This window comes from Pelobates fuscus, chromosome 6 (assembly GCF_036172605.1).
Source record: "Pelobates fuscus isolate aPelFus1 chromosome 6, aPelFus1.pri, whole genome shotgun sequence".
NCBI classification, from domain to species: domain Eukaryota; kingdom Metazoa; phylum Chordata; class Amphibia; order Anura; family Pelobatidae; genus Pelobates; species Pelobates fuscus.
This window is the reverse complement of record NC_086322.1, coordinates 60,384,371-60,403,401: the sequence shown is the minus strand read 5'-3', so window position 1 is coordinate 60,403,401 and position 19,031 is coordinate 60,384,371. Positions and strand designations below refer to the sequence as shown.

At 37.8% G+C, this 19,031-nt stretch overlaps 1 protein-coding gene across 1 annotated transcript in view; it reads right to left on the bottom strand.

The window, feature by feature from the left end:
- Positions 1-19,031, bottom strand: part of EVC2 (EvC ciliary complex subunit 2) — a 96,415-nt gene that overhangs the window by 10,061 nt on the left and 67,323 nt on the right. The window contains exons 15-18 of the mRNA XM_063457771.1: positions 11,296-11,523; positions 6,395-6,582; positions 6,045-6,132; positions 3,638-3,834 (exon numbers count right to left, since the gene is read on the bottom strand). Coding sequence (XP_063313841.1) covers positions 3,638-3,834; positions 6,045-6,132; positions 6,395-6,582; positions 11,296-11,523 — 701 coding nt within the window. The remainder of the gene's footprint in view (positions 1-3,637; positions 3,835-6,044; positions 6,133-6,394; positions 6,583-11,295; positions 11,524-19,031) is intronic.

The following is a 19,031-nucleotide window of genomic DNA, read 5'->3' as shown; positions in this document are numbered from 1 at the left end:
GGGAGACTACATGTCCCAGCATGCCACGGAACGACATGATGACGTCACTTCCGGGCGACGTGCGCGACCCGGAAGTAGGAAGCCAAAACACATCAGGACTTAATTTTACCAATCAGGAACCCCTATATAAGCGGATTTTATCCAAACTTGGACTTTATACTTCTGAAGAAGCCCCAGACCGGGCGAAACGCGTTAAGTTATTGATTTTACATATATTTGTTATATTTTATACTTTAAATAAAGCTATAGTTTTTACTATTTTATCTGCTGTTCCTGATTTTCCTGCATTCTGATTTATATCCGTTGGTGGGGATTATACCACCGTATGCTGTACATACCAGAGCAAGATATTTGCTCCAAAATTTGTAAGTAGGATATTTTTCCTTTTTTACCAACACTGTTTGCAATACATGCTGTACTATTGGATCCTATCTCTATATTTTCTTCCATATACTACTGAGGATTGGATCACGCACTGCACCAGCACTTGACATCCCGAGACGGGGATTGTACCGTCCAGGCGCTATACGGCAGAGCTCTGAGTAGCTCTGCAAAGTGTGAGTTAGTCTTTTATAAAGTTTTAATCACTTTTTACTTGCCTGATATACTGCACCATTACTATTTTGTATTTTTTATTGAAGGTTCCATACATTCCTTATTATAGGACTATTTGTATGTATACGATTTTATTATTACTTGTACTGTTTGGGCGCGGTTTACCACTATTTTTTCTTGTTTGTTTCACTATTCCAAGTAATGTATGTCAATATATAGCAATGTTGAAATGGTCTAAAACACATTAAAGATATATTCTTTCTCATGAGAAAATATATGGTGTGTAAGCACACATGTACCCATACAAGCACATGCGCACACAGTGCAGCAGACAGATTTTAAAAAGAGAAATGTAGCTAGAATTAGCAACCCAGGTGTGATACATTTATCAAAAGAAAGAGCTTTTTCAGTCCTCATCCTGTGATACTTAGTCAGGTGTCCCAGTGTTCTCTCTGCTAGACCCATGATTTGTGTTTAGTGAAAGTCAGTGTCCAAAGTCTTAGCTCAGAGGGGGATGCTGTGTGTGAGGGGGTTTAAACAACTAATATTTATTAATTTTTGATCTTATAAGTGAGAAAAATTAAAGGGACACTATAGTCACCAGAACAACTATAGCTTATTGAATTTGTTCTGGTGAGTAGAATCATTCCGGTCAGGCTTTTTGCAGTAAACACTGTCTTTTCAGAGAAAATGGCCACTTCATAGATGGCTGCTAGAGGTGCTTACTGGGGCAGTGCTGCACAGTGTGACTGACATTCAGTGTCTTCACCCTCTGCGTGCAGACACTGAACTTTCCTCGTAGAGATGTATTGATTCAATTTATCTCTATGACGAGATGCTGATTGTCCAGGGCTGTGTTTGACTTGTGCTGGCTCTGCCCTTGATCTGTTTCCTTGACAGTCTCAATCAATCCTATGGGAAAGCACTGTGATTGGCTCAGATCACCACTTCTGATGATGACAACAACAGGGGCAGAGGTAGAAGCTTCAGACTTGAATACAAGTAAGATTTTGCTATATTTAGGGAGGCAAGAGGAGGCCAGGGGGGGCTAGATGATTTTTTAAACACAGCTATAAATTACATTCAAAGGTACCACAGTACAATCTTTTGTAGACCCATTAAATGTTGTATATAGGAAATGTTTAGGTATTTTTACTTTACTGAAGATCAGTTTAGCAACAAGCAATTCTGCAATACTTGGTATATTTAGTAATAAAATAACAGCACATGGTATTTTTCAATAAATCAGAAACGGATATTTGCACTTTTGCACCGGGGGTTAATTCCACCCCTGGCACTGTCTGTTATTTAATAAATATACAATATTTAATGGGTTTATGAAAGTTTGTACTGTGGTACCTTTGAATGTAATGTATAGTTGTGTCGAAGTTTACGATACATTTATAGGATAGTGATTTAAGGAAGACTATAGGGTCAGGAACAAAAACATGTTTTCCTGAACCTATAGTGTTAAAACCACCATCTAGCCCCCCCTGGCCCCTCTTGCCTCCCTAAATATTAGTAAAATCTTACTTGTATTCAAGTCTGAAGCTGCTACATCTGCCCCTGTCTGCTGACATCAGACAATTACTTGTCAACTGTCCAATTTTTGCCGGGACATTTTTGCCGGGACAGTCCCGGCAAACTGGAGTCTGTCCCAGGCAATTAATTCTCCTGGGACAGTTCCGGCAACTTGCAGGCCATGTGCCTTAATTATTTTTTCTCGGGCTGTAACAGAATGTTACAGTCCGAGGGAATTCAGGGCAGAGCTGCTGGGAGTTGCTGGGGGCTGTAGAGAGGTGCTGGCGGCTGTAGAGATGCTGGGGGCTGCTGGGGCCGGATAGAGCACTGACAGACTTCGATCTGATTAGCTTCAACCTTGTGGAAGCCTTTATGTTTGGTTCCCTTGCTCACGGATTAAATTAAGTTCAAACTCCCCCCCTCCCCCCTAAACCTCTAGTCCCCTGGCACTGTCCTTCCATGTAGCATTAAACCATTTCCAACTAAAGGCTGGGCTGTAAATGGTCAGGGGCATCTATTTTATTTTAAACTGCTTGAAAATGGTTTAACACTGAATGCAGAGACAGGGACTAAAGGCACTGTAACAAAGTCGATGAAATGAAATGGTTATAGTGACTACACAGTGTCCATTTAATGAGATAAGTGATTATAGTGCTTGAAGTTGATTAATATTTTAAAAATGGAAATTTGAAAATGTGGCAACATTTTTATAATTGCCGCTGCTCTCTAAAGTAGACATGGACACATGATTCCCCTAACCAAAAACTATCCCCACCATCTGAGGAAGATCCATCCACCATGGTCTTTGCCATGCCACCATCATTCAATTGAACAATTCCATGACATCATTATTCTTATGATTATTGTTGTCTTTTTCCATGCCACTATCAAAAGAAAAATCGGCATCCTGCCACAACTGCTCACAGAACAGCAGTCCACCACTAACAGGGCTATGAAACAAAACTGAGTATATACAGTAATCATAGCATAGTAACAGGACTTGCTCAAAAGGTATTACATCAGTGGTTCTCAAACCAGTCCTCAAGACCCACCAACAGTCCAGGTTTTGTTAGTATCTCCATTGGAATAAAACAGGGAAATACATAAATCCTGGACTGTTGGGGGGCCTTGAGGACTGGTTTGAGAACCACTGTGTTAAATAGACAGACAGGCAGACAAAAAGGCAGGCAGGTAGACTTGTGGATAGGCAGATAGGAGAGAAAATATTGCATTTAATTTGGCCTAATTCACATCTGAAGTTAAAAGCACACTGAATAAAAACCTATCTACATAACACTGCTATAAAGAGTAAAGAAGGTACACTGTAAAAAGGGTTAATATTTTGAGCACATTTAAAATACCAGGTAGTTCGCAAAAATGAAATAAATAACCGCAAGATAATTTAACGCCAACATCCACAGAGGAAGGAATTAGCTGAGAACCTCCATTCCCTATCCCCTCTCACACAATGTTGACATTGTTCTGTCTGCCCCAAGATGCATTTTCCCTGAAACAATAAGGTAGAATTAGATTTTGCTAGCAGAAATTGACATGCACTTACCTCTTCCTCCAGCTGTCAGCTTCATCCTCATTGCTGTCAGTTTCAGTAACATTCCCTGAATATTTATGACCCACTGAATATAGAACAGAAAGGATTTCATTCTCCAGACTGGAAGGTAGCAGAAGGTTCAGGACTCTGTGCAACATCTCCTCTGGTAACTTGGCTCGTTTAGTCAAATAAGCTGCCAATCTTACATCCTGCGGAAAGTAATGGTCTTGAGCCAGGTACTTTGTGTCCAACCAAATTAACCATCAGTTATTTGTCAGGCAAGACTAACTGTTTGGAAAATAAATAATAATAGCCTGGTCGTCCGACACTGACCTAGCAGTGAGTCGTAGTATTTGGCTGCAGGTCTGAGCAAAAGAAATTATTGCAACAAATGTAATTGTAAAGCAGGGACATGCATAAAGGTATTACAAGCAGAAATAAATCACCTTCATTTTGTCAGCTATAGACCACAGCTTCCATATAGCAATTATTTGTTTGTTTGTGTTTTTAATAAAAAGAAATGGTAAACTTCAGATTTGTGAAAAAGAAATTAAAAGAAGATGGGTTGATGGCATGCCATCAGGGTTATTATTTTAATTAAATTTTTGCAGTTAGGCATTTTTGTAAAATAGTGCACATTAACTAAGCCTGTTCCCAAATAATGACCCTCGTCGAAGAACTGTAGGACAAGGGGGGTAAAAATGAAGAAAAACAAACTAAATAAAATGACCTAAAACCTCTAACTAAACTAAAACTGTAAAACATTTCTATGAAACCAAACACATTTATTCACATCTGATATCTTTCATGTTACACCCAAACAAACCATAACGATTCATTTAAATATTGTATTGCTAAAACCTTAAAGCGACACTATAGTCACCAGAATAACTATAGCTTATCAATAATAGCTAACTCTAGGTGTTATACCCCAGGATAAACTCAATATTCATCCAAATGCACAAAATAAAATACAGGCACGTGATTTATTTTAGATCTTTATATTCACCTTGCAGATCTTTAAAGGGCCCAAGTCATATTTTCATAAATTAATCTATCTATTCTGCTGCTGATAGTTTTCATTTGCTGGCTTCTCATTTCAGTATTTGTGCAGTATCCTTCCAGGAGAATCGTTCTTGTATTCCACATGTTTTAGCATCTAATGACAATTTCCTGAGTGTTATCCTCTCTGTGCCCAGTTGATCTTTTGACTTTAGTATTTTATTTACAAGTATTCATTTAATATTCTAGTTTTGTATCAACTTCTTTATGGCTTTTTACTCAGGGCTTAATGCTGGATCAACATGAAGGCTTTAATTTGGATTCTCAGGGTCACCTTATTGTGTCTCTATCATTCAACAAACTCGTAATTGTGGCTTATTGTATATTAATTACCCACACTTTCCATTATTCAGCATTACCACTGTAAATTCCATATATGTACTTCTTGCCATTTATTCGGTTTATCCCAGCAGTCTGAAGTAGCTTACATCTTATTTTTCTTTGCACAGTAGACCGAAACAACTTCGCTTGCGTTCTTCTGCTTGCATATATTCGAATGTATGTGTATTTAGCATGTCCTGTGGCCATGTCAGGGTTGCTAGTGTCATACCTGGACCTCCTGGTGTTTTCTGTGACCCTGCATGCTCACACATCACATGCTCTTATGTACAACCACATTCGGGTCTGAATGTCAAATTTGCCAGGCCGGGTCTGGGTCTGAATGTTGAATTCGGTGCTATATTATGATGTTCGCAAGCAGTTTAATAGGGTTTTGTATCACCCTTGAATCATCTGGAATTCTAGGATGATGTGGGCCAATAGGAATTAATACTCCTCACCTCTCACACTCCATGTTTCCATGTTGTGGTTCTAGTTATCCCAATAGTGCTTTCTTGTATATCCTTTTTCTCGTAACTGATTCTTGACTTGTTTAATGTTTATTCTGATATCTGTACTCATTTAACCTTGGCTAGTTTACCATTTATCTGCTTTTCTCCTATCAATGACCTTGGTTATTCTCTCAGACACTGTCCAACGTTCGTCCACTTTAAGGACTGGTATACAAAAAAGTCTATTTGTTGTGATACAGGTCCTAAAGTTCAGGTTCCTACCATTTCCAGCCCATAAGTAGTTTTGCAGGGTACAAATGAATGCAGGCATTAAATTTCCCTCGCAAAACCACAGGAACAAACTGTCTGACTCAATTAATTCGACAGTCGAGAGGAAAGCATACAACATGCTTCATTCTATAACTTTATTGCTTTATTCTATATACTTGAAACAGCCCCAAATTTGTGTTCAGTCTGCCAAACACACTTATTATACATATTGAATGATGTTGCAACTGTTACAAGCAGGAGGTGAAGGAAAGCAAATCGCTGCACAGAATCTTATTTCTCAACTATTGAAAGATTACCTGATTGTACAGCCTGAGGAATATATCCATTAGTGCCTTGTCTTCTTGATCTTCAAACAACACATATTCAATTTCCTCTTTCTGCATTCTAGGATACAAAAAATGGAAAACATGTAGTCCAAAAATAGTATTTATACATAGTGAACCCAGAATGTATTGGGCATAGTCAATAAAGTATTCTGATAAAAAGGTATTTTTGAACCAAATTTAGAACAAATATGAGTGTTGCTACCATATAGTTGAGTTATGACCATATCACTAATGGGCTAGAATACAATACCTACTTTTTAAGAGCTAAATCTACTGACCTCCGAATCTTGGCCCATCATAAAAACTGTAATATTATTCACCTTTCTCTGTTGTGATTTATGATATATCTCCGCTTGTTAAGGGCTGAACGCAGAGCAGATGACAATGGCATGTCTGGTTCTTCATTGCTATCGGCTGAAGAATTCATTTTATCATTTGCCACAGGCTTATTAGGAAGCACTTCTTTGTGTATCCAGGTGTCCAAATTCTGATCGATATCTCGGATTTCCTAATGGAAATATGACAATTTAAATGCCAGTAAAAGGAACTATTTTGTTAAAGAAGAAGAAGCAAGTGAACTTCTTCATTTGAAATATCTGAGTATTAGATGTTGCGAGCAAATATTGAAGTAACAATGTTATGCAGATATTATGCAGATATTGTGGACCAACAATTATAAACCTTAGTCCTTCATTGTTGTTGGGCCCACTCAATTCCCTGACAATCTTTGGCCAGAAGAGTATTTGCTTAACCCCTTAAGGACCAAATTTCTGGAATAAAAGGGAATCATGACATGTCACACATGTCATGTGTCCTTAAGGGGTTAAGGTTGTCCAGTAAAATTTGGAGTCCCAAGGATTGACACTACCGGTATTCAATGGCCTGAAAGGATTAAATACAGGAAGTAGTCTTTTTTTGAGGCAAAATGTAACGTTACAGAAAAGAGATAATGGGTTATAGCAGATGAACTTATTACAATTATATCGTTATAGCATACAATATAACCTTGAGCATATCTTAATATATTTTCAATATAAAACAAAATTAAACAGAATAAGGTAGCTAAGCAAGCATGTCGAGCCTAGAGTGACACTGCAGTATTAGGCATGCAAAATAATCGGGTAACTGCTTAGGCAGTAAACAAGGCTTAAAGGGCCAGCTACACATGTGGAGTATAGATATAGAGGTCTGAATATAACAACTGACAGGTTGCTCATTAGTAGTCACTACTGGGTACATGAGCATATGTTAAAAGCGTATGTAAATAACCGCACAAAAACCAGCCTGAAATATAGTGTTTAGCCTTTGACTGACTTAGAATGCCCATTAGGTCAATGAAAAATGCTCACAGGTAATCCCCTGAACTAGGCTACACAAAACTCTAGGTCTCACTTTGCATGAATAGTGATAATATGCAGCAACTAAGGGGAAGTAGTTTTACCCCGTGCCTCCAGTTCTTCAAGAAGACGCGGACAACACAACTCTTCATGAAAGCATACCCTGTTTCTGGATAACATTTCTCTCATTCCACTGCTCTCATCAATTCGCTAGCCTCTGTAGCCCAGCTCACACTCTCTCCTGCCTCTGCTCGGTTCTTCCACACACCACTTTTACCAGATAATTTTTTGGCCCTTTCAAAGGAAGCACCTCTGGTGGCTGTCAGTGCGACGGCCACTAGAGGCATTTAAACCATGCAAGCTAAACATAGCTGCAGAACGACAATGTTTTACATTGCAGGGTTACTCAGACTGGGACACGACACCCAGACCACTTCATTGAGATTAAATGGTTTGGGTGCCTATATTGTCCCTTTAAACTTGTAGTTGCAATATAAGTATAATTGCTAAATAAAACAGCAGTAAACAACCTAAAGTTGTAAACAATAATTGTCAAACTCATATATAAATACATTAAGGTACAAATATACAGGTTTCTTATCCATCAATCCCTACCCCTTCTGACACACTTATTTCAATGGTGTGTTTTTACCCCTTCCTCGTGGACTTTAGGCTCATTTGAGCAAGGCCTGCTTTACCTCTTGTCTCTGTTATATTCCGTATGTAAATAACTTGTCAAATATCCCCAATTTAGAATTGTTGGCACTAAATAAATGCTAATAAGAAGAAGAATTAGAAGACATTGTTGACCTATTGCCCATGCTTTTGAGTAAGTTGGTGCTATTTTCTGGTTCTCAGTATTACATTGTTATTTAACAATTACATTTAAGAACTCGATTTTGGGATTTTGTAACTTCTCAGGGATATTGAAAAGGAAATCAGCCATTTATGAGGATAACAGTAGCAGCAGGTAGAAGGCTAAGAGGAAGATGCTGGGGGTATTGGCGGATTACTAGGAGCGACAGCAGATAGACTATTATGAGAGAAGGAAAGTGACTTTGGTGAGAAAATCCTTTCCATCCTAAAAAAAACACATCTCTGTGGAATGTGAATTGCTTTTTATATAGACAGGTACAGGTATATAGAAAAGTTTCATTTGGACAAGATCAATCTAGAATTATATATATATTTCTTGCAATCCCCTTTCAAATTTATACATTCAATTTCAATGCAGAGTAACATTTTGGAGATCTGCACAACATACAATATATATATATATATATATATATATGTATATATATATATATATATATATATATATATACCCATCCTAGCTATTAACCATTTGAGGGTTTGTAGATGTGACCAATGCTTAATTAAACTGACCAATGCTTAGTTAAACTAAAGGCATCAACAAAACATTTGGTTCTTCATTTAATCCATGACTAAGCTGCAGATAGTCAGACAAACCTCATGTAGTAATATCAGTCCCGCCCACCGGCTGACGTAAGGAAGGGGAGGAGCGGCGGCGACCCTAAACCACCGCCGAGGGACATTGGCAGGGGTCTCAGGTAAGTGACTGAAGGGGTTTTCACCCCTTCAGCAACCGGGGATGGGAGGTGGGAGGGAGGGAGAGGGGACCTGAAGTGCCAGGAAAACGGATAGTTTTCCTGGCACTGGAGTGTCCCTTTAAGCGTATCCTGTTGCTGGCAGAGATTAGTGGGAATTACAACTGCCACTCAGGGGTGTAAATCCCATTAAACTTGCCAGACTGCAAAATGTATATAATAATCCAAGCAGTATGGGATTCTAAAACATGATCTGCCCACACTGGTTTGCAATGCAGCACAAATACACATTGCCTGTTACACTGAGATTTAAGCATTTTGGACAAACACAGATTCAGACGTTATGTTTGCAAATTCCATTCTTTTTATAGAACTTAAAGGGACACTATATAGTCAATATCTCATTAAAGTGGTACGGGTGCAATGTCCCTGTCCCCTTATCCATGTAGCCTCTAGTGACGTTTAACTCTGTGAAACGATGGTGGACATCCAGCAACTCGAAAATCTCAGTAGGGAAGCATTGTCATTGCTTTCCCATGGGATAGACACAATGCATGCACATGCCCATTAGCTTCTCCCTCGCACGGACATCAGAGGAGGTTGAGATGGAGCCAGCGCTGAGGGATCTCAGAGCTGGAATCAGGGAATTGTTTAAAGGGTTAAAACCCTTTGACAGCTGGCTGGGGGGCGCAGGGGCAGAGGGATAGTATAGTGTTAGGAATACAGATTGGTATTCCTCACACTATAGTGTTCCTTTCATAAAAGGTGTGTACAAAACATCAGTAATCATCCTGGATAAATCAAATCATTATATATTTCCTGCATCAATTTGCAAATTAGCATGTATATTAGAAAATGTTGTCTGTCTATCCATCCATACATCCAATTACCACTACTGATTTTAGCACCTGCCCTAGCCCTTTTGCAATATTTTTACAAAGTGAGGGCTGTATAAAAAGAATTTAAAGGGACAGTGCTAACATATTTTCAGTACGATTGAAAAACAATGTATACCTTGCAACAGTATATTATGTGTTGAAAATATGTATTTCTGAAACACACAAACAAGGAGAGACTGGTCATCTAACAGAGCATTGCTTGTACATGGTTTGAGACCCACATTTGGCACATATTCACCTTACCTTATGTTTGCTTGTTAAAGGCATTGACAGATTTTGTTAACAGAACAATAACACGTATTGTATTACAGTCAACCAAGAGCTGACAGGGTGCAATAGCTAGCAGATAATTATGTTGGGAGACCAATATTAACTAGGATGTTTCAGGTCATCCTTTAAATAGTGGGCTTTAATGCCTTTGGATCAAAGTGTAACGTCCATTTTTAGTCCGAGAAGGGTTAAGTTCCTGCTCATGCCAGGAAGATCAATGTATTCATTATTAAAATCTGGGGCTGCTCCATGTCACTGACTTTTTGGATTGGATGTGAAAAGTCACATCTTTTTTAAATAACGAGGCTGAATTTTTTCATTCGGCCATGGAGTAACCTGCATTGTCTAAAGAGACAGTGAAAGGCAGCCAGACAGACATATCATGAGGAAGAATGTAAATACAGCAAGGTAAGGGACCTATCATGATTCAAGTCTGGAATGTGGTAAAATAGGGAAATAGATACATACTATATATCTTCCCAACCAAACCACATGGCATTAGAGAGCCCAAAGGCATAGCTGTGCCCTTAAGAGGGTATCCCCTGTCAGCCTCTGATGTGGCCATGGGTGAACTTAAAACAAAATGGTATACTTTTAGTTGAACAAGCACATATCAAAATTCTAGGTTTCGTTTTGTTAATGAAGTTAAATATATGCCTTAGTCCTTAAATGGTTAAACTTATCTGCCCTTGAGCACCGATTTTCCATTAATGTCCATACGGAAGCAGGTGTCTATGAATTAATGATATTACCCATCTGAGTTACACGTGACCCTTTAAGTTTACACATTACCGTAACCCATCTATGCCCAATGCCAAAGCCCAGTTGAATGACTGTCTAAGAGTGCTGGGATGAGTTAAAAATCACATTTCTGGTGATCTACAGGATTCACTTAGTAGACGTGCTACAGAGTTCCTTGTAAGTTCTACTGGAATTTATTGGGAAGTTAAATACGATTTGTAGCAAGCTGTCAAGCATAGTCTGATTACATTGTCAAAGTCACCCGAGCTGGAATTAATTATGGCAAGTTTAAAACTAATTGTGTAGATTAGCCACACCGCTTTGGTAACAGATTACTTAAACTAGACATTTCAGGTCTTCATATAATTAAACTATTCTTTTAAAACCTTAAAGTCCCAATACTTACATTTATCTGGACCTCTAAAAGCTGTCCATACTCTGATTTTGCCAAGATCTGTGATCGGCTTATTTCTTCCAAGAGCAAGGCCTGGAGGTGGAGAAGCGCTGTATGAATCTCCAAAGCCTTGAATTTGTAATTAATCAACTGGAACTGTATAGAAGTTATAAATTCACCTAGTTTATATTCTCTAGCTTTTAACTGATGCACTCTTTGAAGTAGCAGTTCTCCTCTGGCCTACAGAAAGAAAGAAAAATATTTAGAGAAACAACACGGATTTTAATGATGTTCTATGACCCAACTACAGATAAAAATTAAGAAAGAAAGAATTGTTCGTTTTACACAGCATAACTGCTCAAATTAACGCACTATTGAATGGGCATTTTTGGGATGCTTTCTACTTCTGCTATGCATTTGATCCACTGTAATATAACATGTACACACGCTGTCTTCTGAAATCCTAAAAGTTTGCAACGTAAAATATAACATAAGTAAAATATTTATTTAAAAAAAGAAAAAAAAATAGTCCAGTATTTCAATAGTTCAATTGTTTTTGGATGTTACAGAACAAATATTGTAACTTCCAAAAACTTGTGTTTTTGTCTGAATTTTTTTTTACAAATTGCTGAGACTATAAGTTTATTAGAAGTCACAATATACAAAAGCACTACAATACACAAATGCACTACACAAAAGTATATTTTTGTAGAAATTAGAGCATTTTGACACTTTTATATTTGATGTGTTTATGTTTTTCATAAATATATATTTCATACATCCTATGCATCCAATTTTGTTAAGACCCCAGATTTTTATTCTGCTATTGCCCATAAGTATTTAGCAATATATTTACTGGGCTTATGTCAATGTTTGGAGAACTGTAACCTTCGCCTGCACTTTACCCCATCATGGAATGTTATTTGTAAAATAAGGGAATTTGAGCAATTTAATATGGGGAATTCTAATTATTTTCACTCGACCACTTCATCACAAATTTCTGAATTTAAAGATTAATTTATGTTTACTTTTTTTTTTTACATACTTTTTAAATCTTAATAAAAAACTTAATCGGACTTATAAAGGCTATCACATGCATGGCTGACCCTGTGAAGACTTCTCTTCTTGGGGGATCTCCAAAAGGCTATTTATATGATGTCTCAGTAGTGAGGCATCAAGAAATAGCTCAGTCTCACTGACCATGGCAAGATCAGCTTTGTACTAGCATTGGGTGCAAAAGTGGCCATCACAAAGCGGTTATTTCACGGAAATCTATTATTTGTTTTAAAATGAGTAAAATAATAAAAAAAAAAAATTAAAAAGCTACCAATACAGACGTTTTTCCTTAAAAGGAAATTAATGAGCTATCTATATAATTAACGATCTTTCTAATTAGATATATCTGCTTACAAACCAAAACTAATCTGTAAATCCTGTGGCTGCAAATTGCAGACACAGTGAAACGTTTTAGTTGTCGACCAAACTCTGCATTTGGTAACACTCAGGGCCTACTATCACACAACAGACTTCAACTATGATTTCATTATTGAATTTTGACCTGGTAGTTCTGGTATCTAATAAACTGCTTATGCTTTCTGATTTGAATGCAATGTCATCTCTGGAATTTACAAAGAAAATAGCAATAAACAGCATCATTTTAGGTGAGTTACATTTCTGCTGAAGTATCCTTCTCTAACACTTAGAAATGATCTGCTCAATTGGAAAATAAAGTATTTGTCATAAAGTAAGTGAAGTCCAGATTTGTTGTACAGTATGAAAACGGTGTAGCATAAAACATCAGTCACATGTACGATGAAGACTGAATAGAGTTCTTTAACCCCTTAAGGACACAGGACATGTGTGACATGTCATGATTCCCTTTTATTTCAGAAGTTTGGTCCTTAAGGGGTTAAACGTTTTTGTCAATGTTGAATTCATAACTACCATTGCGTATATCAACATTTATAGTTCTAAAAATATTTGGAATATAAGCGGTTTTTGTATTTCTGTAGCTCCTTCTGTGTACTGCATGCAGTAAGCAATTTCTCTTTTTTATATAGAAGGTCAACATGTGTTTTAATTGTAATTATTTACAATTATAGGAAACATCTCATCACTTGGAAACAATTACCAATGTGAAAGCCATTTTTTATGCATCCAACCACCAGGAACAGCACTCCCAGGTGGTTTAGAACATGCTAATTTATATGGTCGAACGCTTTGTAATTAAACCCAGGTAACTAGAAATCACATAATAATTTAAAGATTGTAACCAACTCACACTTCTTTGTAGTAATGATGAGTTTTGTAAATATCGATTTGAGGTATTAATTGAATAAATGAAAGCGGAGTTTTGAAACTAACATTTCCTGATAGATGAACACATTCCATGTCAAACTATTTACTAGTTTGCTAACCTAATAATGTAGAAATGTTAAAAATGGAACCAATAAAACTTAACTGATTTTACAGATCAGTGGTTTTAGCCCCTTAGCTGCGACCCATAAAATTGTTGCAAATACCTTATATACATGGCTTTTGCCTATTTTAAATGTTACTGCAGAAAAAAGCACTGAAAGTCTACAGAGAAAAATGGGAATAATAAGCATTTAAAGAAAAACTCCAGTGCCAGGAAAACAATCTGTTTTCCTGGCACTGGAGGGTCCCTCTCCCTCCCACCCACCAATCCCCGGTTACTGAAGGGGTGAAAACCCCTTCAGTCACTTACCTGAGGCAGCAGTGATGTCCCTCGTCGCTGCCTCCTCCTCCGCTCCACTCCTCCCTGTGATTCCGTCGGCCGGTGGGCGAGACTGATCCCGCGCATGCGCATTAGCGCTCCCCATAGGAAAGCATTGAAAACGAATTCCAATGCTTTCCTATGGGGATTTGAGCGACGCTGGAGGTCCTCACACAGCGTGAGGACGTCCAGCGAGGCTCTAGCAAGGAAAATCCTTGCTATAAATCAGGAAGTGACCTCTAGTGGCTGTCTGGTAGACAGCCACTAGAGGTGGAGTTAACCCTGCAAGGCAATTATTGCAGTTTATAAAAAAACTGCAATAATTACACTTGCAGGGTTAGGAGTAGTGGGAGTTGGCACCCAGACCACTCCAATGTGCAGAAGTGGTCTGGGTGCCTGGAGTGTCCCTTGAAGAAAAAAAGCTGCATTCTGATTGGACTGTTGTAGTTTACAACCAATCAGAAAACAGTTGCAATTAAATCCACTGTGGATTGTGTAAATGTGTAGCTAAGTATAGTATAAGGCCAATGCTCTGCTGTAAAATACTGACATGATAAAAGTTTCAATACTTTTATGACTTTAATATATTATTAAGTATAGTAATGGGCAAAATAATGTGCAAACCCTGAGACTAAGGAAAGTGTACTGAAAGAATGGAGACCCCTTGTGGGGGTCTGTGTATAAAATGAGGCTGTACAGTTGTACACCAGAACTGGGTGTCGTCCAGTTACTGGGGGGAGATAAGTGTTAATCCCTGTGCCAGTTTGTTGCAGCTGGTGGAGCATGCAGCAGGGAAAGTGCTCGTAAGGACTGGAGTTCCCAGAACTGAGTGCCATCCAGTCCCTGGGAGCAACTAGAGTCAAGTCCCCTAACCAGTAACAGCTAGGAAGCAGACCCTTTGCGGAGGTACTCAGCAGGCTACAGGAAGCTCAGTCACATGTACTTTAGGGGTGATGGGGTCTCCCTTATGCAAGTGGGACTTTATTTGTTCGATTTGGCGTTACAGGATGCGTTGGAGGAGGCCATGACTTTGGTGTTGGGGCAGTCCCGCTAATTTAGGGGGTAAACCAGCGGGTCTTGTGGTGGTATATTGCCCTTGTCAACCGGGGATTGGACCTGTGGTCCATGGAAAGTGGATGGGTAGGGCTGACCTTCCCCTAACCTTAGGTACAGTTATGGATAATAGACCTGCCCACTGAGACAATGATCTGCTAGTGGTTAGCATTACGAGAATGGAAGGCCCAGAAAGGCCTTGTGCTGGTTGGGACGAGGGGGGAGGACAGCTGCCCAAGTGATTTTTTTTTGGTTAGCAAGGTGGTACTCAGTGACCTATATATTTACTGAATAAGTTATGTATATATGATGTTTATGTTAGAAAGTTGGAGTTTAAAGATTTACACATATGTGTTATATATTTAATAAAGCTGTGGCCTATTTTCACCAAGTAAGTTTGTGGTTTGATTATTTCAGGCAAGAAAAGTGATTTGGGGTCAGCGGTTGGGTTCACTGGTATACGCCCATACACAATACCCTCTACCTACACACAACAGATACACATTGCAACCCTGCAATCTGGATAGATTACTTTAAGCAAATCTTTAATAAAGGATCATTTACAATCCAGAACAATGATAAAAATGGAATGTAATTCACACACCACCTCCTGACATTCAGGGTTTATTAAAAAATATATATATTGTATTCATTTGTGTAGTTTCCACATAACTGACATTCTATTTAACATCTAGATTTTCTGCTTAAAAGTACTTTTATCTTTGTGCAGTTAGGGGCTCTGTGTACTTTGCCTGAAAAGCAAATTGAAATGTAGCATGCATTATTTAATGCTATGGTAATGGTATAAGATGACAAAAGCTATTCTGGCCTACAGTTGGCATGCAATAAAATCCACTCTTGGGATGTTTAAACCATTTCAGAAAAGTAAAAGAATGTTACAAGCTAAATAAAAGCTTAAAAAGGAGCGCAGGAATCTGTCCTAAATGCACGTAGTCAGATGGAATGAAGAGAAAGCAGGGGGTATGAACGTAAAACAGGAGATAGAACAAGTATAAATCCACATCATGGTTAATTGATGACAATTTTTTTTCACGTTTCCATGCACGGCATGGGTGGGTTAGGACACCAGAGATTGTTGCAGTATATGTTAATCTAGACAAAATCACTGGAAGTAAATATTGAACTTAAAGGAAATAAAGATGTGTTGCAAATAATGTTTATAAGAATATAACGTATCTCGGTACATTTATTAAACATACAGAGGCAAATTCACAAGAACCTGACCAAAATAAAACTGATGGTGTTGGGAGTTGTGAAGCATTACTATGGGAGGCTTTAGAGCAGGGGTAGCCAAAGGCAGATCCCCAGATGTTGTAGAACTACAACTCCCATGATGCTTTGTGCACCTTTAGAATGATTTTGTCATGACAGAGCATCATGGAAGCTGTAGTTTTAAAACATCTGGGGATCTACCTTTTGGGCACCACTGCTTTAGGGGTTGAATTCCCAGATGTGGATCTCCACAGTTGCTGAATGGATCAAGAGGATATATTTTTTTTTAAGATTAGTAGTATACTCCCTCAGGCCATTTAAGGGAACAGGATGATGTTCCCCAGGTGACTGCCAGAAAGGAGTGCTGGGGTACAGAACGTTACCGCACACCAGTCTAATAATTAGGTAGTATGGCAGGATTGTGTTAAATATTTATGCACCATGTGCTTGTCTCAGCCAATGTTTTCAATGAAATCCCAAAGAGCATCATCAGCACAATGCACATGGGTTTAGAGGACGGGACAGAACATAGAAGGCTTGGATGTGTCCGGATACATCTCAAACTCTCTGCTAGTGTAAGGGTCATCAAGTCTTCCATTGTGCTCAAGCCCCCAGATTTCTGGAACCTAGTAAAGACCCTGTCGGAGTTCCTACCCAAAGTCATTACTTTAGCATACATTATATTTGTAAACCAAAAATAACTTTTTTTTATTACATAAAGCAATGCAGTATTTCTAGCATTTTATTTCTAATATTTTTCATTTAACTTAATTTTGTAGCCCACCTCTGTACTTTTTCCAGTTCCATAATACCCTTCTTTAAAAACACTGCCCAAAACTGGCATGGATTTAGTGATGGGATCTTAACACTTGTAAATGTAAAATATATATATATATATATATATATATATATATATATATATATATATATATATATATATATATATATATATATATATATATATATATATATATATATATATATATATATATATATATATATATATATATATATATATATATATATATATGCAATAATAAGCCTTTTAATATACTACTAACTTTTGTAACGACATACTGACATTGCACACTCAAATCTGCCCTTTGTAAAATATCCCTATGTCACTTATTTACTGTTATTTCTAAATGAGCGCATTTAAGGTATAAGATGTTTTTAAAGTATCTCCAAAAATATTAAATCATTTAGAAAGCTTAATTAGAAAAAAATTCAGATCTCTAATGAAAAGACATACCCAACTTGTCCATCGTGAACATTTTTCATCTGCTCTCAACTCTACCTTAAATTCACTCTCATCTGCCACATTGCAGGCAGAGAATTAAAAAAGAAAATTTGACTTTGGGTCCATTTTGCTGCCTTATTCCTAGGTTCATAGCACTTTTTTTTAATAACTATCTCCCCCCAAGGCAGCCACCGATTTCCCTTCACCTTATTTTACCAATTAACGGCTCTTCACTGTGTTGTCTTAATAGTGTGAACTCTTGGTGTCATAATTAAATTTTTGGCTATTAAGTTGCAATAGTCTTCCCTACTTCTGTGCAGGGAGCGAAGTGGGAAACAACATAGAGTGGGTCTGTTTCCAAATACTCAAGGTCCACGTATACGGCTGAAGGGCCAGGTCATATACTAAAGGTAGGGATTAGTTTTTCTCAGTTTGTTGTTGTTTTTTTTACGTATAATTCATTTAAGAAAATCTATAATCTTTCAAAACGTGAGGAAAGGATTATAATATTTAAAAAAAAGTTTTAAGTAGACAATCGTCCTTTAAGAGAAAGAGTTGTCACATGCCCTTTGACTAACAATCCACCAAAGATAAATGAAAACATTTTATTGTAACATAATGATGTCTTGACAGATACATCGTGCTCCCTTTCAATGAGTTTGCTCTGAGCGAGCACTTAAAGGGACACTGTAGGCACCAAAACAACTTTAGCTTAATGAAGCAGTTATAGTATACAGATCATGCCCCTGCAGTCTCACTGCTCAATTCTCTGCCATTTAGGAATAAAATCACTTTGTTTACGCAGCCCTAGTAACACCTCTCTGCATGTGACTTACATAGCCTTCTTAAACACTTCCTGTAACATGAGATCCAATGTGTATCCTTCCTTTATTGCACAGTCCATTTAATTTAGAATTTCTTATCTCCTACATTGTTCATAGATTGTCAAACCTTGCAATAGCCTCCTGTGTGTTATTAAAGTCCAATTTACAAAACAAAGGATAAAAAATGTCTAAAGTAAGTTAACATCTAACTTCATTTTTTTCATGCAGGCTGTGTGAGTCATGGAAGGTGTGGCTAGGGCTGCATCAACAGCAACAAAAGGGATTTGACTCCTAAATGGCAGAGAACTGAGCAGTAAAATTGATCTGTACACTAAAACTGCTTCAGTAAGTTAAAGTTGTTTTGGTGGCTATAGTGTCCCTTTAATCATAGACCCACTGTATTGTTATTATTTTGATATAGAAAGAACTGGCATATTGCTTGGTTTTGTACATGGCTATGCAAAACATGTAGGTAACCGGGGCACTTACACACAGTAAAAAAAACACTAATGGAAACATTTACTCTCACACCCTCTCTTCGAGAAGTATAATGATTTGTTCATCTGAATGGCGCTGAATAGATAGGTGCCTACCAGGACATGCATTTTGTAGGCTAGAATTCTGCTGCCTCTGGCTTTGCAATTATAGGTTTAATAGATGT